This window comes from Leopardus geoffroyi, chromosome C3 (assembly GCF_018350155.1).
Source record: "Leopardus geoffroyi isolate Oge1 chromosome C3, O.geoffroyi_Oge1_pat1.0, whole genome shotgun sequence".
Lineage (NCBI taxonomy): Eukaryota > Metazoa > Chordata > Mammalia > Carnivora > Felidae > Leopardus > Leopardus geoffroyi.
Window position 1 is genome coordinate 49643840 of NC_059338.1, and position 22746 is coordinate 49666585.

The 22746-nt window shown below is 45.6% G+C and overlaps 1 protein-coding gene across 8 annotated transcripts in view; it reads left to right on the forward strand.

Annotated features, from left to right (window-relative positions):
* Positions 1 to 7250: 7250 nt before the first annotated feature.
* LOC123585013 (quinone oxidoreductase-like protein 2) overlaps positions 7251 to 22746 on the forward strand; it is a 29843-nt gene continuing 14347 nt past the window's right edge. For all 8 annotated transcript variants that reach the window (XR_006705844.1, XR_006705845.1, XR_006705841.1 and 5 more), the window contains exons 1-8: positions 7251 to 7390; positions 7482 to 7590; positions 9669 to 9765; positions 11734 to 11792; positions 12352 to 12417; positions 13201 to 13310; positions 14093 to 14174; positions 19004 to 19185. Coding sequence is in view for 3 of the 8 variants with exons in the window: in XM_045452788.1 (XP_045308744.1) it covers positions 7341 to 7390; positions 7482 to 7590; positions 9669 to 9765; positions 11734 to 11792; positions 12352 to 12417; positions 13201 to 13310; positions 14093 to 14174; positions 19004 to 19185 (755 nt within the window). In the remaining 5 variants the exon portion in view is untranslated. The remainder of the gene's footprint in view (positions 7391 to 7481; positions 7591 to 9668; positions 9766 to 11733; positions 11793 to 12351; positions 12418 to 13200; positions 13311 to 14092; positions 14175 to 19003; positions 19186 to 22746) is intronic.

Genomic DNA, 22746 nt, shown 5'->3' on the forward strand with positions numbered 1-22746 from the left:
TTATCCTGTAGTTTGCAAAAGGAAGGCTACAAACACCAAACAATCCTTCCACACCTGGTAGCAAGGCACTGTTTGTGGGGAAAAGGAAGTCCTTCCTGCCACCTTGCCTGTTGATTTATATAATTTGCTGGGGTTGAACATTTCCAGTTACATACTTACAACGTGGCTCTTTTCTGCTCTGAGGTAGAGAAACTGTCTCCTTTAAAGTCAGAAGACGGGGCGCCTGGGTGGCTCAGTCGGTTAAGTGTCCGACTTCAGCTCAGGTCACGATGTCGCGGTCTGTGAGTTCGAGACCCACTTCGGGCTCTGGGCTGATGGCTCAGAGCCTGGAGCCTGCTTCCCATTATGTGTCTCCCTCTCTCTCTGCCCCGCCCCGTTCATGCTCTCTCTCTGTCTCAAAAATAACTAAACGTTAAAAAAAGAAAAATTAAAACAAAAAAAAAGCTTTAAAAAAAAATAAGGTCAGAAGATTCGGGTTTATCACATGTTAGCTGTTTGATTCTTGAGAATTTGCAAAACTCCTCTAAACCCAAGGAGTTTACATGTCTACCATGTGCCAGGCCCTGGGCCAGGCCCTGAGAACGCAGAAATGGGGAAGTCACTGGCTCTGTCCTGAAGTTGCTCATAGTTTCCTGGGGAGCAGAGCCACACGAAGAGTCCCAACACGACGTGATCTATGCTTTGCCGGAGCTTGGCTGGAGCCAAGAGAGCAAGAGGAGGGGACTATGCATCTTTCTGAGGTGGGGGAGAAAACCAAGAAGGTGAGAGGTGGGGATACTGTGGTTAGGGAGGCCCCACAGATGGGAAGTTTCAGCAGGATCTTGAAGAAGAAAAGAGAGTTCACGTAGAGAGAGAGAGAAGGGTGGTGGGAGGTGGAAAGGGCATGACTGAGAAGGAGGGCTAAGTAGGAGGGAACTCACAGAGACCAAATGCTACTGGAGGCTGATGACTGGCGTCCATTGGACTGACTGGGCATCAATAGTGACTGCAGCAAGAACTTCAGGGCACTTAGGGGAAGATCCCAGAGGAGACCGAATGCAAGGAGAGTAACGGAGCTGCTTTCTTGACTGTGGGGAGGAGATTGAATAGGGTGTCGGCTGGAGAGGGATGAGGGATGAAGGAAGGTCACTGTTGTTTTTGTCTGTAATTGAACTTGGGCGTGGTTCTATACCCCAGGGCAGGAGGCAGTGGAGAGGGAGCAGTTAAAGGCGAGAGATGGGATTAAATAGGGTTAATTCCTACCAAGTAGAGTTCTTCTGAGGATTAAATGAGATCCCCCTAGGTGAACCCTTTTTGTAAAGAGATACACACGGTGAAATATGATTATCCTGCTATTGAAATAAAATCTCCACACATCACAAGGCTGCTGAGTTGGGCAAATCTCCCTTATCTCCCTTATCACTTGGAGGCTCTGATAGGCAAGTCTCCCTTTCCAGAGTCTTTTTGTGTGTGTGCTGCTTTCCTACTTCCTCTTGCCACTGCCTTAGACTTAGAGCCCAGGGATGAATGAGCCCTCCTTGACATTTCTTCCTGCCAACAACACAACCCACCAGTCCTCCTGGATCACAACAGGAAGCCGGGGGCTGATAAGTGAGAAGCATTAAGGCAGGGGCACAAGCCTTCTTATTGTTAGGAGGTGGGGCTCACATCCAGACCTCTTGGAACCTTGCTTTGTCAGTTGATCAGCTTTTCATCAACCAGTGATGACCAGTGGCCCCCTTTTCCTTCTTCATTTATTATTATTATTGTTTTTTTTTAAGTTTATTTATTTGGGAGAGAGAGCAAGCGAACAGGGGAGGGGCAGAGAGAGAGGGACAGAGAGAATCCCAAGCAGGCTCTGTGCCGTCAGCACAGAACCCAATGTGGGGCTCAAACTCGAACAAACCTCGAGATCATGACCTGAGCCGAAACCAAGAGTCAGACACTTAACTGACTGAGCCCCCCAGGCTCTCCTTCCTTCTTCATTTATGAGCTGCAAGTTCCACTAGGGCAGAGATTTTTGTCTGTTATGTTTAGTGCTGTATCCCCAGGGCCTAGAATAGTGTCTGGCACATGGATGGTATCTAATAAATATGTATCAAGTGAATGAATTCGCCCATTCATTCATCCTTTCATTGATTCAATCAAAATGAGGGTGTCCTTTGGACCAACCACCAAGTTCATTCTAGATAAATAGTGATAAGTAATACTTGCTATCACTTAAATGTATATTCTCGGTCGGGTACTTTACATACATTAGCTCATGTAATCACAATCACTTTTCAAATGGGGCAACAGAGACTTGGATGAGGATATGTGGCTGGGAAGTGGGTGAAGCTGGGATTCCCGACTGCCCCACTCCAAAACCTATGCCCTTTCTACATCACTATCTGCTTCTGCAGCCTGGTCTCTCAACACTCACCAGCCAGCTCAAGCCATAACTTCAGTCATAGCTGACCACTTACAATTTCTTGAACATGCTACATTCTCTCTCCTGCACTCCTTTGCCTGGGACTCACTTAGCTGTGCCTACTGTCTGCTGAATTCTTCCTCATCTTTCCTCTGGGAGGTTCTCTTGAAATGATGGTCTCCAGCTGGGGGAGGTTGACCTTCCCCTGTGCTGTCCCAGCCCCCTTTGTAGCCCTCTGTCACAGGACCTATCACTGGCATCTCTGATGCCTAATTAAATGTGCCTCGCTCCATTAGATGGTGAGAGGTTCAAGGGCAGGGACTGTCTTCATAGTAGGAGCTGCCATTTATTGGGTGCTGCCATGTCCTCTCTTACCTTGTTTAATTCTCACAAGTACCACCTGAGGTGGGGATTACTATGCTCACTTTACACATGAGTGTATGGAAGCCCAGAGAGATGAAATAACTTGCCCAAGGTCACAATAAGTACATAGCTAAGCCAGGAATCACACGTAGGTACATGTGATTCCAAGGCCCAAATTATTTTTGCTCTGCTGGTCTCACAACCATCCACGATGCTCACAGTTTAGCTGCTGGAATAGAAAGACAAATAAATACTACCCAAACAATGAAATTAGCAAGCTAATACAGGTTTCTACAAAGTTCTTTGGGAAGACATATGGAAGGGAAGAATTTGTTCTCTCTGGGGGAGGAGGGGTTGGAAAAGTTTCATAAAGTTGCCAGAATGCTTGGGAACTTGTAAACTGGTTCCATAATTATGGTTGAAGGTGGAAAATAGATCCCTGCGTCAAGCACCGGTGGTTAGTTTGCGGGGCCATGGCAGCCATTGTCCACGTCATCACTGCTTCCAGATTGGCCCATCCGGGTGCCAGGAATTTAGCCCAAATACCTGCTGGTACCTGCCTAAGCGATGGCAACCTAGTCAGCACATTGTTTCATTAAAGTCCTGTGTGTGTGTGTGTGTGTGTGTGTGTGTGTGAGAGAGAGTAAAAACTACTTCACATAGTCACAGTTTTTATCTCACATGCTATAAATTTAAATGAAATCAATGCATTTTCAAGCTTATGGCTACACGGAATAGGGTAGTAACTCCTAATTATATGTTCTCTTCCTGCTCTTGTCTCTTAACTCCAGGCATCCCTGGAGGCAGCTTTCTCTATATTCTCTCCCTCAGGGAATTCGTCCATTTTCTAGGCTGGAACTACTGTAAAATTCCTATACAATTAAGCTTAAAACTACAAGCAAAGCATGGCTTTAGAACGTATCGTACAAAACCTCCTTCGTCTGCTCTGGAGAGTGGTTGTGAGGGGAGGCACAGTGGGCGGCTGGATACCCGGATACCGTGTTGCAGCTCCAGCATCAGGCAATTAGGAGGCTTCTAAATGGCTCCATTTCCTAACTGCGTGGCCTTGGGCAAGTTATTTACTTAACCTCCTTAAGCCTACATTCCTGATCCCTAAGAGAGGGAAAACAGTATACCAGTAGTAGGACTATTGTGAGAGCTAATGAAATAATGCAAAAGCACTTAGCGACTGGTTTGTAATGTTACCAGTTAAGAACGGCAGGGTGAAACAATTTGGGCGACAGTGATTCGCAACCTATGAAATGCTATGAAAATGTGAAACATGATGATGATGATGTATAATGCCAAGTGAATTCCAAAGAGCTCGGTAGAAAGAGAAGCAAACAGGAAATCAGGACAGCCAGATCCTGACACTACTCTTGCCACTAACTCGCAGCGTGACCTTGGACCAGTCTCTCCCTTAGCCTCCTCTTTCTCGCTTGTAAATGAAGCAGTTGGATTGAATTATCTCCAAGATCAATCCCAGCTCTGAAATTCTATGACTCCACGAATGTTGGAGCAAGTAAGTGACATAGCAAATCTTACACAGTTCTTGGAATAGAAAGGAAGGTCAATAGGTATTATGTGTATCAATAACCAAAGTTCATCTCTGTGGTTGATAAAAGTTAATCTCAACTGCAACAATCAGAAAGAACAATCTGCAGGAATTCAGTGAGAAGGCAAACTACTCCCACGCACTTCAGGACTCTTGGAGGATGTACTTGTGGCAGAAGGTAATGATTTATATCTATTTAAAAAAAATTTGGGGGGGGGCACCTGGGTGGCTCAGTCGGTTGAGCGTCCGACTTCGGCTCAGGTCATGATCTCACAATTCATGAGTTCGAGCCCCACGTCAGGCCCTGTGCTGACAGCTCAGAGGCTGGAGCCTGCTTCGGATTCTGTGTCTCCCTCTCTCTCTGCTCTTCCTCTGCTCACATGCCTGTCTCTCAAAAATAAATAAAGATTAAAAAAAATTAAAAAATATATATTTTTTTACCATTTGTTCATTTTTGAGAGACAGAGTGCGAGCGGGGGAGGAGCAGAGAGAGAAGGAGACACAGATTCCGAAGCAGGCTCCAGCCTCTGAGCTGTCAGCACAGGGCCCGACGCGGGGCCCGACGCGGGGCTCGAACTCATGGCCTTCAAGATTATGGCCTGAGCCGAAGTCAGAGGCCTAACCAACTGAGCCACCCAGGTGCCCCTGGAGAAGGCACTTTAACTGTGGGGATACTTTTACATCTTCAGCATAGTCCTGTTCAGTGCTTTATATTGTTTGTATATCATTTGTCCATTATTCTGTGAAAATATAGCTGTTTGTGTATTCAGCTCTGGCTTTCTTCTCCCTCCTCTGTCCTCCAGCAGCTTCTGGATGTTAAATATTATCTCTTCATGTGAGTTGCACCAGAAGGAAGAGTCATCTGTTACTCTTTTACTTCCTAATGAGCCCCTCACACTGGTTTGCAGGGCAGCTATGGATTTTTTCTTCTCAGAGGACCGATCAGCTCAGATATAGCTGCTTGGTCTTAGTCTTCCTCAGGGCTCAAATTTTATTCTTCCTGTCCACTCTTCCGCTGTACCCTCAATTAAAACAAAATAACCAGAAATGATAACAAAAACTAGATGGAATGGTGTGATGGCAGCACTTTGATGGATAGGCTAAATATTTCTTTTGCTACTATAGCAACTACTGTTGCTGCCCTGTCACTTACCTTTGAAGCTCTTTGGAAATGTGAAAGTGATTTTGCATATAAATGCTTCAAATCACCTCAATTAGTTAAGATACTTTCATCTGCCTTCAAGATTCTTCTTAAAGGGACTTTCACTATTTTCTTCAGATACCATTAGAAATGTAGAAGGCAGTATTGATAGATTTCCCCAAAACTCACTAATTTTCATATTCTCTGAGAATGACAAGGATATCATGAAAAGCACAATAGAGAAAAATCTCCATAAAAATACTTAATCGAAAAGAAAAGACTTGATGCTTAAAGATACTTTCAATTATCTGGAATATTGACACTAGATAATTGAACGCTCATCCAACAATTCATTAGATAAACATGTGTTAAATGCCTAAAAGGGTTGTGTGTGCAAAGTACTTCAAACATAAAGGATATGAAGAAATGGTTGCTGCTTTCAAGGAGTTCAACTAAAAATTGCTTGCTTTATATCTCATATAAATACCTAATATTTTACAAAACATTTTCCATATGTAACAACTCATTTTGTCCTCAGAACAATCGACACTTGTTTCGCACTTCATAGACTTGAGATTTCCTGTTGCTCACTGTTATTTGGCAACCAGAATGTTTTCTCTCTTGTCTTCTCACTTTGTCGTCCTCGCTCCTCTTCGGCCTGAGTTTCCTCCTGAGGCGGTCAGAGGCTAAAATGACTTTTCAAATTCTCTGTGAGTGCTCTTAAAATAACAGTGAGTCGCTACTACATTAGGGATCTAGTTCTTGGATTCCTTTCCCACCAAAGCTTCTAGGCCATAATCTCAGAAGTTCATTGCTACTTCATTTTGGCTATTTTCCCTTTATTCCATTCCTGATCATTCCTTCCAGGTCATTTGCTATCTTGGACCATTATTTTCACCAAAACATAGAAAGAGGATTTAGGAATTTGGGAATTATCCGGTCCCATGCTTTCCCTTTGTAGCGGAGGATACTGGGGCCCACAGCCATCAGGTGTCCTGTCAAAGGTGGCATGAGACCACAGACAGGTGCTAGAGCCGGGCTTGAAACTGAGAGGCTGTGTTCCTTGACCAGATCTCTTCTAAAGACATCGAGCTGTGTTTAAAAGCCACCTGTCAAATGAAATATTCTTCCCAGGAAAACGTGCTTCTCTTGCTATTTGGTTACTGTTAGAAATCTACCCAGTTTTATAATATTTCACCGATCATATTGTTAAGTTTTCAGTTTTTCCAGAGTATTCCTGTTCACTTAGGAATTCTGTAGTCACTGGGTCAATTATTGACCATCTATGTGCCAGGCATAATACAGGCATCAGGAACATAAAAAACGACCAGCTTTGGGCCTGACTTTAATCGAAAATATTTCTTGGATCTGTGTATGATCATTCAACAATGGATCAACTACTAACCATACAGTTTTATGTTAACAGTCGTGCAAGAGTGAGAAAATTAGTAACAAGAATTGAACTCCAGTAAAGTGCTGATGCAGACATTAAAGCCTTTACCTGCGCATTTAGGATTTCCCATGTGCAGAGGACCCAACAACCGCTATTTAAATGTCACCAAGTGTGGTTTTAAAAGTCTCCCAAATTTGTCAGCAAAATGTGAACAATAGCTTAAGGTCGGATGATCTATTGCTTTTACTGTTTTCTTTCCTCTCCAGCGGGCTCCACCACCAGGGAGCCAGGGGCCTTAGGGACTCGGGCGCCCCGGGGTCCGCGCACCCCTCTCAGACACTTGGGGACGCACGGCGCCCCGCGGGTGGGGTGGCCCGGGCGCGGTTCCGGCCACAGGGGTCAGCCGGGTGGGACGCTCTCGCGCGATCCCGGGGGCCAGGGCGGGGCCGGCGCTGTCCCGCGCTTCCTGCCACCCCTCCGCGCCTCTCCGCTCCGGGCCATGGCGGCCGTGGCTTGGGGACGGTGCCTCCCTCGGGTGTGGCTTCGCAGGTGGTGCCCCGACTTCCCCCTGCGCTCCGAAAGTCAGACAGCCGGGGGGCGGGGAGGGTGGGCAGTAACCGACCCTTGCTCTGTGTTGCAGGAGGGCCGGGCCTGTCTGGGGCCGCCACTACCGCGCCGCGCTCTGCGCCGAGCTGAAGCAGCCCCTGGCCATCGAGGAGGTTGCCTCCTGCCCCGTCCGGCCTCACGAGGTAGGATGGTCACTGGCCTGTCCCCGGGACGCCTGACACCCACTTTCGCTCTCCGCTTGGCAGCCACCACACGCTCCGCAGGCTTCCGTCCTGAACGGAGTTCCCAAGTGCTCAGCTAGGGGGAGGCCGGGAGACTGGAGCGCAACTCTGTCCTGGGCGGGAAGGGCCCTTTCAGGGTTCACAAAAAGGCCACAAGTGGTGAAGGAAGATTGCTCCCCCAAATTCAAACGCAGGCCTCTTTCTGAAGGCTCCAGAGCTGTTGCCTTAGAAAGAGACAATTCTGATTTGCACACGACTTTTCATGATCGCATCAGGTTATTGGTTTAACAAACATAAATGGACCCCATCAATGGCTTCCTCTTCAGCGTTAAGCATTTCCTGATCTGTCCTTTCTCCTCCCCCAGACTAGTCCGGTAACATCTGTCCTATAATTCTTCCTAAATTTGTGCCTTGTGCCCTCCTTCGGTGTAGCGCAGTGATTTGGGGTGGGGTTAGTTTAGGATTGTGGGCGTTTCCGGCGAAACGTGGAAGTCACTTTGGCCCTGCCGGGTGACCACGGTGACCACTCTGGTGACACAGTGTCATCTCTAATGGAGAATGAGAACCTCTGACAAGGTGGAGCAAACAGTGAGCCTTACTGTCAGGGATCCCTGGTGAGAGGCAGAAATGCGGCTGCAGCCCAGAAGCATCACTAACAGGGACCCTGTTGCCAAATGGATTATTTGGGCGGGTGTGTGATGGCAGCCTGCTCCCTGGGATTTGGGTGCTGAAAGACATTTATTCTTGACTCATCCCCGAAGCAAGGTGGAGTGGCTTGAGGACCTACGTGTGGCATGCATGTCAACAACTGATGTGTCATGCACGCAGTGTGGGCGGGCTGAAGGCTGGGCTCCTTTGTTCTGTTATTTGCCCAGACACTGCCTGGGAAGGAATTAGCTCATGAGAGTTGGGTCTATGTGAGTTTACTCACCGTTAAATCCTCATACTCTGGAATGGTGCCTGGCACACGGCAGGCGCTCAACACATTGTTGAATGGATGCATTTTGCCCATGGAGACGCCTTCTCACCAACATGGCCACCTCTGCACTAAACTGGAAATGGAAGCAAGCACGTAGAGGGATGTCAGCGATTCTGTCTCGCAGCCTTTGTTTCCTCCTGTTTCTTGGCCCTGTTCTCTAACTTCAGCCGGTGTCAAAATCACCTGGGACTTGTTAAAGCAGATTGCTAGGCTTTGTCCCCAGAGTTGCTGATTCCCTAGGTTGGGGTGAGGCCTGAGAATTTGAATTTCTAAGTTCCCAGGTAGCAGTAAAGCTGGTGGTTCTGGAACCAGACTTGGAGAACCGCCGGCTTACAAGAGTGTGGGCTACACTGCTTCAGGCCTGCTTCTGCTCTAGCACGGTCATGAAACACAGAAGCTGGGGATCTAGAACCAGCCTTCAGGGTAATTGCTGATCCCCACAACAGCTGGTCATGTTATCCTTCTGCTTCAAATCCTTTAATGGCTGCCCACTGCTCCTACTGTGAAGACTAAGATCCTCAGTAAAGACTGTGGACCCTTGGATGGTGTGTGTGGTCCCTGCTCTGTAGCCCCATCTCTTTCTCTTCTTTGTGCTCTAAGCTCACTGGTTTTTCTTTTGTTCCCATCACAGGGCCTTTGCACATGCCGTCGCTTTTGGTCGTGTCAGGCTTTCCCTCTCCTCTTTTGAATGGTTAACTCTTAGCTGTTCCTAGTTCCAGCATTACTTACTCAGAGATGTTTTTCCTGACGTCTCCAAAAGGTCAAACCACACCATGATGCATTTTCATAGCACCATATGTTTCTATAACACTTTTTTTGTAGGAGTTGTAATTTAGCAAATAAATCATCACAGTTATTTGTTTGATATCTGTCTTCTCTACCATACTCCTAGCTCCACGAAGGCAAGAACCTTGTCCAGGTTGTCTCATGATTGCACACTGGCACTTCGCATATATTCTTGGCATACAGTAGACATTCAGAAGATATTTTGGTGTAATTGACTGAACTCTGTCTCCATGGATGCACACCGCTCCACTTTGCCGCTGCGTTTCCTTTGTAGGTCAGAGTGGACGTCCATTTCTGTGGAGTTAATTTTGCTGATATTTTGGTCTGCCGTGGTCAGTATCAGGAAAAGCCTCAACTTCCCTTCACACCTGGTGAGTCTGAAGGGACCAAGTGACCGGTTGGGAAAGAAGATACAGAGTTTTCAGAACCATGTGCTTCATTTCGGGTACGACTCCCGGTGGTGCTTGCCTGACGGCAGTGATGCCTCTGATATGTCAGCCTCACCACTAATTAAGAAGCTCTGGGGGCACCTGGGTGCCTCAGACGGTTAATTATCTGACTTTGGCTCAGGTCATGATCTCATTTTGTGAGTTTGAGCCCTGCATCGGGCTCTGCGCTGTCAGATCCTCTGTCCCTCTCTCTCTGCCCCTCCCGTGCATGTGCTCTCTCTCTCTCTCTCTCTCTCAAGAATAAATAAACATTAAAAAAAAAAAAAAGGAGCTCTGGATAGTGAGCTCCTTGAGGGAAGGTTCTATACCTGTTTTGCCCCCCCCCCCCGTTATATCCCTGTTTTTAGCATTGTGCCTGGCTCATTGTAGATCCTCAATAACAACGTTAAAAATGAGGAAATGAACAAATGAAGTTTTACATACCATGTCCACCAGAATTCTGATCAGAATCCTCACTGGCCCTCATCATTCCCTTTCATTCCTTGTTAGTGCCTCTGTTTTTTCACTGAAGGATCATAAACATCTGTTTGCAGCTAAAGCTCTCAGTCCTCACAAACACATTCCTAAAGAAATCTAGTATCAAAGAATCAGAAATAAGAAAAAGAGTTTATACATTTCTAGCAGTCCACTGTCTGATTTTAATTACGCCCAATCTGATTACATTTAGATCCTGAATATGTGGACAAATGACTGCTTTTTGTTGTTGAAATTTATTTAAAGATATAGAAGTATAGCTCACAGTGTATAGAGTACATGTATATTTTATATAGACATATACTGTTAAGGATACAGAGATTGCAAAATAGTTGCTGTGTTTTGGCCTTGGGGTGTTTGGTTGTGTCTCAACATTTGGAACCATTTCCCTCTGTTTGCATTTGCTGACATGCTGGATGGGGGTGGGGAATGTCATACTCAACTGAGTTATTCCTCTTGAAGCTCAAGTGGGAAATATGTGATCATTAAATTCAGAAATTTTGGAGGTGGAAGAGGAAAGAGCAGACTACATCAGTTCATCCAAATTGAGCCAAGTACTTATGAATAAATATAGTTCATGTCCTCATAGCCCTCAAGAGGAGAACTGGAAACAGATAAATACAATCTGATGAACATTGTAAGTGGGGTGCTGTAGGGAGCCCAAAGCCCCAGTGAGCAGGATCGAAAGTACTTGTGTGCTAGAGGCAGCTGGGTGGCTCAGTCGGTTAGGTGTCCGACTTCAGCTCAGGTCATGATCTCACAGTTCATGGTTTCGAGCCCCGTGTCGGGTTCTGTGCTGACAGCTCAGAGCCTGGAGCCTGCTTTATATGCTGTGTCTCCCTCTCTCTCTGCCCCTCCCCCACTCACTCTGTCTCTCAAAAAATGAATAAATGTTAAAAAAATTTTTTTTAAGGTTTGTTTTTTGAGAGACAGAGACAGAGCATTAGCCAGGGAGGGGCAGAGAGAGAGAGGGAGTCACAGATTCCAAAGCTGGCTCCAGGCTCCGAGGTGTCAGCACAGAGCCCGACGCGGGGCTTGAGCTCACAAACCGCAAGATCATGACCTGAGCCGAAGAAAACGCTTAACTGACTGAGCCACTAGGTGCCCCTAAATGTTAAAAAGAAAAAAAGTACTTGTGTACCTGTGATTCTCTGTGCTTTTGCCCATTCTTGAAATTTTCCTTTGTGTCTGGTAAGAATAGGACTGCCATAGCTTTTCAGGTTGTGATCATGAAATCTTAAGTTCACTTTCCTGTGCCTTGGGTATGAGGCTCTTCCCCTCTAGCCTGGGTGGTGGGGGAACACTTAAGCCCTCTCAGCTCTAGAAAGCTGACAGGATGGCCTGTTGATCACGCTTTTTTCATCTCCATGGTGCCAGGCTTTATAGATAACCTAGTGTTTAAACAATTTGTCTTAGGAATGGAGTTTTCGGGGACAGTATTGGAGACAGGCACAGATGTCAGCACAGTGAAAGAGGTAAATAAGTTGAAATCCAGGGAATTGATGTGTGTGTAGCTGTGAGAAACGTGCTAACCTCATTTGTAGCTGAAGGGTCTTGCTCCTCTTGGCCTTCGCCAACAGACACCAAAGCGAAAACGAGATGGAGGGGGAAGAAGCTAATTCTGAATTGGAAGCAGGAAGCCAGTGGAAGTTCCTGGCTTCGTAAAACTTTTCATTACTAAAGAAGGCAGCACCTCAGGCTTCAGTTACTGAGAGGAGAGAAAATTCTCAAGTTTCAGCCTCTTGTGGAAAAAAAAAAATAAATAACCCTGGGATTCTAATTCCTATCAACTTTTTCCTTACACTGTCCTGTCATTGTCCAAAATGTGCTCCTATTGTCTTGGCATCCTGGTGGGGATATCGAGGAGGTGGCTGAATTATTTACTAAACATTAACTCTGAATAGATGATTAAGGCAAATCTGTGTCTTATGGGGTCAGAAAGAAAGATTGTCTTTTTTGTTTTGGTGCATTTGGGAAGAGGTAAATGGCAAGGCCGTGCATTTGAACGTACCCTTAATGGTATTTTCTCTTCAGGGAGATCGAGTTATTGGCGTGAGTGGCTTTAATGGTATGGCTGAAGAATGCATCATTGATCACAAGGTATCCCCACCTCTCAATATTCATGTTTGGAGATTTTTTTCCTCCTTTCTTCACTTTAATTTCCACCTAGCTCTCATTTCTTGTTAGCCTTCTTTCCCTCTTTTTTGTATTTGTATTCTCTTTTGTATTTGTATTTGTTTCTCAGCCAAGCACTTCTTTCTTTCGAATGTTAAACCCATTTTCTATATTGGTGTGACAACCCTTGCACAGAGCTTTGTTTGTGTGGAGTGGTGTAAGGAAGAAGGGCATTTTGTTTTCTGAGGCCTGCCTGGAGCAGCTGGTTGGCTGTCCAATCGGACCATAGGTAGTTTGGGTAGAAAAACTGGTTTGAGGCATTGAGCTTGATACAATAGCTTTCTCCCCTGCGTGAAGCTTGTGAAAAAGTCCTGGGCATGGAGCCAGCCAGGGTGGAGGGGTAGGGTTGTACAGGATGGGAACGGTGGCCCCTAGTGGTGAATAGCATACACTTTTTTTCACAGCTTTATTCAGGTAAAATTTTTATAGAACCTTCCAGTTCATCCCCATGACAGTGTGGTTCCATTTTTTGAAAGTGGGTTCCTTCCTGAGCCAGATGCCAGCCTTAGGATCTTCGAAGACTCGTACACCCAAGTTCTGAACTCTGTCACACCTTGCTTGGTTTTAACTTCTACCCTGGGCATGGTTCCTGACAAGCTTGGTTTCCTTGCAAATCAGTCAGTCAATCAGATCATAATATTTACTGAGAAGCCTCTGTGAACAGGTACATGTGCTTAATCCCTAAGTTACTGTTATCTCTTTTTATAGACACTGTGGCAGATTCCAGAAGGGGTCCCCCTCCGAGAAGCTGCTACCTTGCCTGTATCTTATGTCACTGCTATTTTGGCCTTGGAGCATCGGGCCTGTACTCGGCCTGGGTAAGAGACTACGTAGACAAGAGGGCTAGGTGGTGTCTCTGTCTGATATGAGAAGTGCCCACCAAGGCCTTGCCCCTTCTTCTCTGCTCCCTGTCTGGTCTATGTGAGGAAGGGCCAAAGGAAGGTAGTGACCCAAGAGAAGGGTCTGTTGATAGTGGAGATATCCTTTTGTCTGAGATGGAATGGTAGACTGTGAACTTGGCCAACAGCAATTGGGAGAGATCTGTCTTTCAAACCTGGCCACTCGAGATCACCTCCTAGCAAACCTTAAATTTTAGAGTTGGTTTATGTAAACTCGCTCCAGTCTGGTTTTAACAGAGTCCTGTGGCATTTGTTTCTTTCTGTGAAGCTTGGTTGTGTGTGCCTACCTGGGGTATTTCAAACTCAAACGTGCAGAATTTTCCCACTTTACCTGAAATAATATGCCTCTTGCCCTTTTTAGAGAGCCTGAGCATTGAATTGAGCAGTGACCATTACATGATCGACGCCTTCTAAAATTCAGCAACGTTTAACGTGAGAATGATTCTAGGGCAGAATTTCTGGAGCAGAAACCTCTAGAGAGATTAAGGAATATTTTTCCTGGGAAGTCTTCAACCAGACCAAATTCGCACAGGTCAAGCAGTCACATACATAACCCATCTCCAAAGTCTGGAGAGTGGGTGTCCGTGAAGGGTTGAGTGAAATGGCCTCGAAGTTCTCTTCTGGCTTTAAAATGTTCATGAAATCATACGGTTGCATGATTTTTGAAGCTTTCCGAAGTAATATTCATCTTTCTCTGGCAGAGAAACTGTTTTAGTGACAGCAGCAGCTGGAGCCACAGGCCTTGCAGTGATAGATGTGGCAACAAATGTTCTTCAGGCTAAGGTATTTGCATGTTAGATTCTCTGTTAAAAAAAAAAAAAAAAGTCATCCCTGGGGCGCCTGGGTGGCTCAGTCGGTTAAGTGTCCAACTTCCACTCAGATCACGATCTCGCGGTCCGTGAGTTTGAGCCCCGCGTCGGGCTCTGTGCTGACAGCTCAGAGCCTGGAGCCTGCTTCCGACTCTGTGTCTCCCTCTCTCTCTGCCACTCTCCTGCTTCCACTCTCTCTCTCGAGAAATGAATAAACATTAAAAAAAAAAAAATCATTCCTCCAGTTTTCAAACCTAGATAGAATATATTCATTCGTTCATTCATGAGTATCACGCGCAAGGCACTGAGGAGATAAAATAACCCAGATTAGGGTCTTGCCATCTGTTTGCCTGCAGACTGATGAGGGGACCTTGGAGTAGATCACTCTTCCTTCTGGTTACCAAAACCTGGCAAGGCCTGACTTGCCCCGTGGCTTCTGCAGATTCCATTTCCTCTACCTGTAATGCTCTTCTGAACTGTCTGCCCCCGCACTTCAAATTTAAACTCAGATGTCATATTTTCAGGGAAGTATTCTTTGTCCCTCAGGAGATGGTAATCTGTCCCCACATCCCAGCCCCTGGCTGTTTGTATATGGTCTCATAGCATCCTGTACGTCTCTTTCATGGTACACTCAGTGTGTGGTCTAGCCTTTACTTTTGTCATTTTTGGATTAGTGCCTCCTTCCTACTTGACTGTAATCCCCATGAAGGCAGGAATAGTGTCTTTTTGGCTCATTATTGTAGTCCTAGCACCAGGCATGGTACCTAGACCATAGCAGGCACTCAATAGCTATTTCTTACATATTTAAAAAAAAAATTTTTTTTTAACGTTTAATTTTGAGACAGAGAGAGACAGGGCATGAACGGGGGAGGGTCAGAGAGAGAGGGAGACACAGAATCTGAAACAGGCTCCAGTCTCTGAGCGGTCAGCACAGAGCCCGACACGGGGCTCGAACTCATGGACCGCGAGATCATGACCTGAGCCGAAGTTGGACGCTTAACCGAATGAGCCACCCAGGCGCCCCTATAATTTTTTTTTTTTTTTGAGAGAGAGCAAGTGACCACATGAGTGCACATGGAAGGGTCAGAGAGAGAGAGAGGGAGAGAGAGAATCTTAAGCAGGCTTTACACTTAGCACTGAGCCTGATGCAGGACTTGATCTTACCACCTTGAGATCAAGACCTGTGCTGAAATGGAGAGTCAGCCACTTAACCAACTGAGCCACCCAGGCACCCTGAATAACTATTTCTTAAATGAAAGGATAAACAAAGGAAAGAAAGACCCAAGTCCCTGTAGGGGTATCACTCTGAGGCTGTGGGTATCAGATAAGGAGGATTTCTTGGAGGTAGACATTTAAGCTGACTTTTGAAGGACTGGTAGCAGTTGAACGGAGGAAGCAGGGAAGTGAGGGCCATTTTAGTGGTGGAAGGGCAGATCAGAGGACAGAGACATGGAATGTCACATGTTGCATTCAGGGAATTGCTGGTAGCAACTGTGGAACAAAGGGTCTGTGTGGGGAATGGTGGGAGGTGACTCCAGGGAGGTGGGCAGAGACCAGATCATGCACCGCTGAAGAATTTGAACATTTATTGGAAGCCATCGAGAGCTATTAAAGACTTTGAACTAGGAAGTACCATGATTGTATTTGCATTTTGCAGAGTTCATTCTGGTAGGAGGGGGGATGAGGAATGCGGCAAAGTCAGGGGTGGTCTGGAGGCATGTAGAGCAGCCTCTTGGGGTGATCCAAGCCACAGGTGATGATACTGGAACCGAGGCACTGGAAGCAATGAGTTGAGCGATATTGAAGAAGAAAAGAATAGAGTTTGATGCCGGGAGAGCATTCCCTAATACAGTTGAGGGAACAAGGACTTTGAAATTAGTCTGACCTAGGTTCAAATTCCAACTCTGCCTCTCGCTTAATTGCTTCAGTTTCCTCATTGGTAAAATAAAGCTTTCCTCATAGGGTCGTTGTGGGAATATTGAAATTACACGTGCAGCACGCCTATTAGAGGGCACGGCATGTCGGCGAGAATCTCTTAAAAAGGGATCCGGTTATTATTAGACATTGAGTGGGAAGGAGCAAACTAGGTTAACGTGTGGATTTGCCATTTATTGCAGTTGAGAAGACAGGAGGAACTGGTGAGCTCAGGTTTGGAGGCATTAAGTGTGAGGTTTCTGTGGAGCGTGCAGTTGGGGTATCCAGAAGGCACCAAGATACACAGGTTTGGAGATAAGTGGATTGCCTTGGAATTTCTTCTGGTGGCCCCTCTCCTTTCTCGCATTAAGTTCTTTTGGGGAAGCACATGTGAGTTCTGAAAGCAATCTTGGGTACCAGGAGGCTCTCCATGGAATATTAACACATTTCATATCAAAGCTAGGGCTTTTAGCACCTCTCAGTGGGGAGACCAAAATTAGTCTCATTGTCTAGAACCACTGACTATTTAACATTTCTTGGAAGATAAAATTGCACCATTTGTTTTAGATCATTATAGTAGGTTAAGTAGAGAGAAAAACTCATTTTGATTCAGATATTAAAATTAACCCAAGCTGTATTTTCTTTAGCAGCCATAACTGTTTTAAGCAAATGCAAACAACAGCAAAATAATAAAAACAACTTTAGAAATCTCATCAGGCCACCTACTTGTAACGGGTTGTTTTGAGAACACCTTCCATTCACAGCATTTCATGTTGCTTTCAAAGTGCCTCCACACCAATTATCTTTCCTTGGATCCTAACACACCCCTGGGAGATGGGTAATGTGTTTATTACCCCTATTTCACAGATAAAGAAGGTGAGCCACCAGGGGAGACCATGATTCGTGTCAGGCCTCCCTGGCACCTTGTGAGAAGCGAGATTGGCCTCAAGTCCCAGACCCTAGGCTGGTGTCAGCCCTCTGTGGCACTGTGTGCTGATGACCGTCAGTGAATTTGCAGCTACTTGAGGGTTCCCCTGGGGAGTATCTGAGCGTAGCTTTTAGTTTCAACGAGTCATGGGTGAGTGTGAAATATCTTAAGGGCATTGATGTCCTTGTGTGTTTGAATGCATGTTCTGGATGTCACCTTGGGGCCAAACTGCTCAGGCTGGTGGGTGCTATCCAGTGATGAGGCACTTTTAGGCGGTACTTACGTGTTAGAAGTACTTCTGGAGACTTCCAAACCCCAGCCTCCTCACAGTGTGGCCCATGGCCATCTTTGCCAGGCTTTCAGCATGGCTTTCTCCCAGAGTGGTGGAGTGGAAAAGCGTGGGCTTTGGAGGCAGGCAGCATTGGGTTTGCATAATTGTTCTACCACTTAACTGCCTGGCTAATTCTGGGTTAATTACTCAACCTCTAGATCTGGGTCTCCATCTATAGAATGGGAGGAATTATACCTCCCCCATAATGTTCTTATGAGGTTTAAATAGAATAAGTGATTGTGTATGTGTAACAATAGAGTCAATTTATCTAACACTTTGTTTTCCAAGTGCTTTATGTACAGTATTCCATTTGATTAAAAATTCTTTTTAATGTTTATTTATTTTTGAGAGAGAGACAGAGCATGAGCAGGGGAGGGGCAGAGAGAGAGGGAGACAACAGAACTTGAAACAGGCTCCAGGCTCTGAGCTGTCAGCACAGAGCCTGACGTGGGGCTCAAACTCACGAGTCGTGAGATCATGACCTGAGCCGAAGTCGGACCCTTAACCGACTGAGCCACTCGGGTGCCCCCCATTTGATTTTAAAAATAAATCTTGTTTTATAGATGGGGTAAGTTGAGGGAAGCTGGTGGACAGAATAGAGGTTAAAAGCATGAACTCTGGAGATGGATTACTTGGGGTTGGATCCCAGTTCTGCCTCCCATTAACTCTGTGACCTTGGGCAAGTTACTGAACTTCTTTTGCCTTTGTTTCTTTATCTCTAAAATGGGGACGCTAATAGCGTGTATATCATTGGGCTATTAAGATAAGACTAAGTGAGTTATTAATATACATAAAGCATTTAGGGTAGTACCTGGCACATAGTAACATTAAGTAAGTATTATTTCTTGCTAAGTAATTTGTCTTGGGTAACACTGCTAGTTAGTAGCAGAGTCAGGATTTGAATTCAGGTCTTTCCAGCTTCAAGATCTTTCCACTGAGTCATGTTTTACTCTCTGGGAAGCCTTTCGTGATCTAGGTCTAGATTGGATACCTCTCCCCTGCACTTCTGAAGCTGTCTGTACTTCCCCATCATCATACTGCTTTATCTTGCTACCTTGACTCTAAGCTTGGGTATCTTTATTACTTGACTCATAGTAGGTATTCATTAAAAGGTGGTTTAATTCATATTTGGAGAAGACTTTCAGACTTTTTTTTGAGATAGACAGAGCACGTGAGGGCGGGTGGGGAGAGAGAGGGAGGGAGAGAGAGAATCCCAAGAAGGGTCCGCACTGTCAGCATGAGTCCGATATGGGGCTGCAACTCATGAACCGTGAGATCATGACCTGAGCTGAAATCAAGAGTTGGACGCTTAACCTACTGAGCCACCCAGGCGCCCCATTGGGTAAGACTTTCTGAGTGTCCCCTGAACCATCTCCTAGCCAGACTCATTGGCGTTCCAGGATTCCCGGAAATGTGGATCCCATGGCCAGTGGGGGTGGGGGGGACAGAGGGGCCAGTGTGATGGCGCTGTCTGTTGGCCCTGACGTGTGGGATTGAGGCTGACGCTAGGGTAGCAAGGTGACGTCGGCTTCCTTGTTTAGTACTCTTTGTGGTTGGAGGCTGGGTGGGTGGGGTGAACCCCTTTTGATACATATTCTGGATCGCCGAAAGCTTTGTATTCTTTCTGCAGGTAATAGCTGCAGCCGGAAGTGACGAGAAGTGCAGGCTGGCGATGCGGAAGGGTGCACAGTCCATCGTGAACTATAGTCAGGGCAGCCTGAAGGAGGCAGTGAGGAAGCTGGTGGGCAGTGATGGGGTGAACGTGGTCATCGACGCTGTGGGAGGAGATGTCTTCCTGGAGGCTCTCCGCAGGTGCATGTAGTGGTCTTCCCAGAGGGGGCTGGACCTGGGGATCTGCTGAAACCTTTCTAGACCCGTCTTCCTTCTGGCCTTGCTTCTCTTCCATTTTTGCTGCTCACTTTTCCTATAGGCATTGGCATCAACGAGAACAGCTGAGTGGGAGGGTGAAAAGCAATAGAAGCAGAGGGAAAATCAGGAAATGCTTAAATATAGAAAAACAAGATATCCAACTGGAAAATATCCAAAAAATGACTGTAGACTCTCTAGTTAGCAATATCGAATGCTTTAGAAATTATTCATGTGTTAAATTCAGCTATGCCGGCCCCCATTAACTACTTTAAATACATTGTCTGGCTAATTCTTGAGATCATCGTTCAGATGTTAGAATGACTGGCATGGCCGTTCCCTAGCTATCTGTGCACCCAAGTGTAGACTCTTTTGATCTCCCTGGTTTCAGAAGCAGCCAGCAATCTAGGTGTCTCCTTGGCTTGTTTTTTTGTTTTTTTTTTTAACTTCTTTTGTTTTTGTTTTTGTTTTTGTTTTTGTTTTTGTTTTTTTTGAGACAGAGAGAGACAGAGCATGAACAGGGGAGGGGCAGAGAGAGAAGGAGACACAGAATCTGAAACAGGCTCCAGGCTCTGAGCCGTCAGCCCAGAGCCCGACGCGGGGCTCGAACTCACGGACCGCGAGATCATGACCTGAGCTGAAGTCGGACGCTTAACCGACCAAGCCACCCAGGCGCCCCTTGGCTTGTTTTATTAAAAGAAAATCATTGGAGTTAAAGTGGGACTGTTGTATCCACACCAATTGTCCTTCTGTTTTTATTTATTTTTATTATTATTATTATTTTAATGTTTAATTTTGAGAGAGAGAGACAGAGTGTGAGCAGGGGAGGGACAGAGAGAGAGGGAGACACAGAATCCAAAGCAGGCTCTAGGCTCTGAGCTGTCAGCACAGAGCCCGATGCTGGGCTCGAACTCACGGACTGTGAGATCACAACCTGAGCCTAAGTTGGACGCTCAACCAACTGAGGCACCCGGGCGTCCCTGGTTTATCTCATTTTATTTTATTTTATTTTAATTTTTTTTTTCCAACGTTTTTTATTTATTTTTGGGGCAGAGAGAGACAGAGCATGAACGGGGGAGGGGCAGAGAGAGAGGGAGACACAGAATCGGAAACAGGCTCCAGGCTCTGAGCCATCAGCCCAGAGCCTGACGCAGGGCTCGAACTCACGGACCGCGAGATCGTGACCTGGCTGAAGTCGGACGCTTAACCAACTGCGCCACCCAGGCGCCCCTGGTTTATCTCATTTTAAAGTTGAGGAAACAGAAGCAGAGAGAATACCTTACCCGCAGAAGGGAACCAGTTGGTTCTATAGCCCCTGAGCATCACTGCACTGTGCTGGGTACTGTGCTTACAGAAGCAAAGGAAGGGGTGTGTTGACTCAATGGAGAGCCAGGACAGAGAGCTCCTAACTCTTACCTTTCTCTTGCTTTCTAGGTAATGGGTAAAAGTGTTGTGCCAATGACTTCTTACTTCCCTCTAATGAAGAAAAGCAAAAAGCAAAAGCCAAACAAATATATATGCATTTTGGATCAAAGATGTTAATAAAATGCATTTTTATAACTTCTTGCTTAGTGTGAAACTGTATCGTGCTTCTCAGAATGGGCTGCAGAAAACTTGTGTGAATTTTTATAGATTATTCAACATTCTCTAGAGAAGCACATAACTTAAAGGACTCCTAAAGTAAGTTTTCTTTTTTACAAAGCAAATGATGTTTCATTAAGGTACCTATCTTTTTATTCCTGTTCCTAAGTTCAAAATCTTCAAACTGAGTTGTCTTTTTTATTTTTTATTTTTTATTATTATTAATTAATTAATTTATTTTTATTTGAGAGAAAGCAAGCAAGCAGGGGAGAGGTAGAGAGGGAGGGAGAGAGAGAATCCCCAGCAGGCTCTGCGCTGACAGTGTAGAGCCAGAGGTGGGACTCGATCCCATGAACCGTGAGATCGTGACCTGAGCAGAAATCAAGAGTCAGACGCTTAACTGACTGAGCCACCCAGACATCCCTGAGTTGTCTTGAAGTATAGCATATGGAATGTTTCCTTCTATGAAGTAGAGGAGTAGTTAAATAGATAGCCTTAATTCTTTTTTTTTTTTTTTTTTTTTTTGAGAGTTAGAGCATGAGCAGGGGAGGGACAGAAAGAGAGGGAAACACAGAATCAGAAGCAGACTCCAGGCTCCGAGCTATCAGCACAGGGCCCGACGTAAGGCTCGAACCCAGGAACTGTGAGATCATGACCTGAGCTGAAGTCAGACCCTCAACTGGCTGAGCCACCTACGTGCTCCTCTAGCCTTAATTCTAAAGTCGGTCCTCTTATAAAACTGGCTCATTCCTCTGGCCTCCTACTGTCTTGCTTATGACTTATTTTTATGGTTCCTACTGAAGAATGCAGAGTGATACAGGGGGGGTCACCTCTGCCAGTTTGTAAAGTTAAGAGGAATTCCTAGCTGGGGGTTTAATGCATGCTGCTTTTTTTTTTTTTTTTTTTAATTTTTTAACGTTTTATTTATTTTTGAGACAGGGAGAGACAGAGCATGAACAGGGGAGGGGCAGAGAGAGAGGGAGACACAGAATCTGAAACAGGCTCTAGGCTCTGAGCTGTCAGCACAGAGCCCGACGCGGGGCTCGAACTCACGGACCGCGAGATCATGACCTGAGCCGAAGTCGGCCGCTTAACCGACTGAGCCACCCAGGCGTCCCGCATGCTGCTTTTTTAAGTTGTGATAAAATATACATAACTTAGTACTTACCATTTTAAACACTTGTAAATGTACAATTCAGTGACATTAAGTATGCTCCCAATGTTGTGTAACTGTCCCCAACTAATACTCTATACCTGTTAAGTAATAACTGCCCCTCTCCCCCTCCCCCACCTCCCTGATAACTTCTACTTTTTATCTCTATGAATTAATGTAGATTGCTTTTTTTCATTCTACACTTTTTACTGTGGCTAGAAAAAAAATACATAACATAAAATTTGCTATAGTAGCTATTTTTTACATTAACCATTTTTAAGTATATAGTTCCATAGTGTAAAGTATATTTATATTGTTGCGAGGTAGATCTCCACAATTTTTTTCATCTTGCAAATCTGAAATTCTTTACCCATTTAACAATTCCTATTTCTCCCTCCACCCAGCCCCTGGTAACCACCACTTTATTTTCTGTTTTTATGACTTTGACTACTTTAGATCCCTCAAAATAGTGGAAGCCTACAGTATTTGTCTTTCCGTAACTCACTTATCTCATTTAGCATGATGTCCTCAAGGTTCATCTATGACATAGCATGTGACAGGATTTCCTTCCTTTTTTTTTCTAATTTTTTTTAATATTTATTTATTTTTGAGAGAGAGAGAGACAGAGTGTGAGTAGGGGAGGGGCAGAGAGAGAGGGAGACACAGAATCTGAATCAGGCTCCAGGCTCTGAGCTGTCAGCACAGAGCCCGACACGGGGCTCGAACTCACAAACTGTGAGATCGTGACCTGAGCCGAAGTCGGATGCCCAACC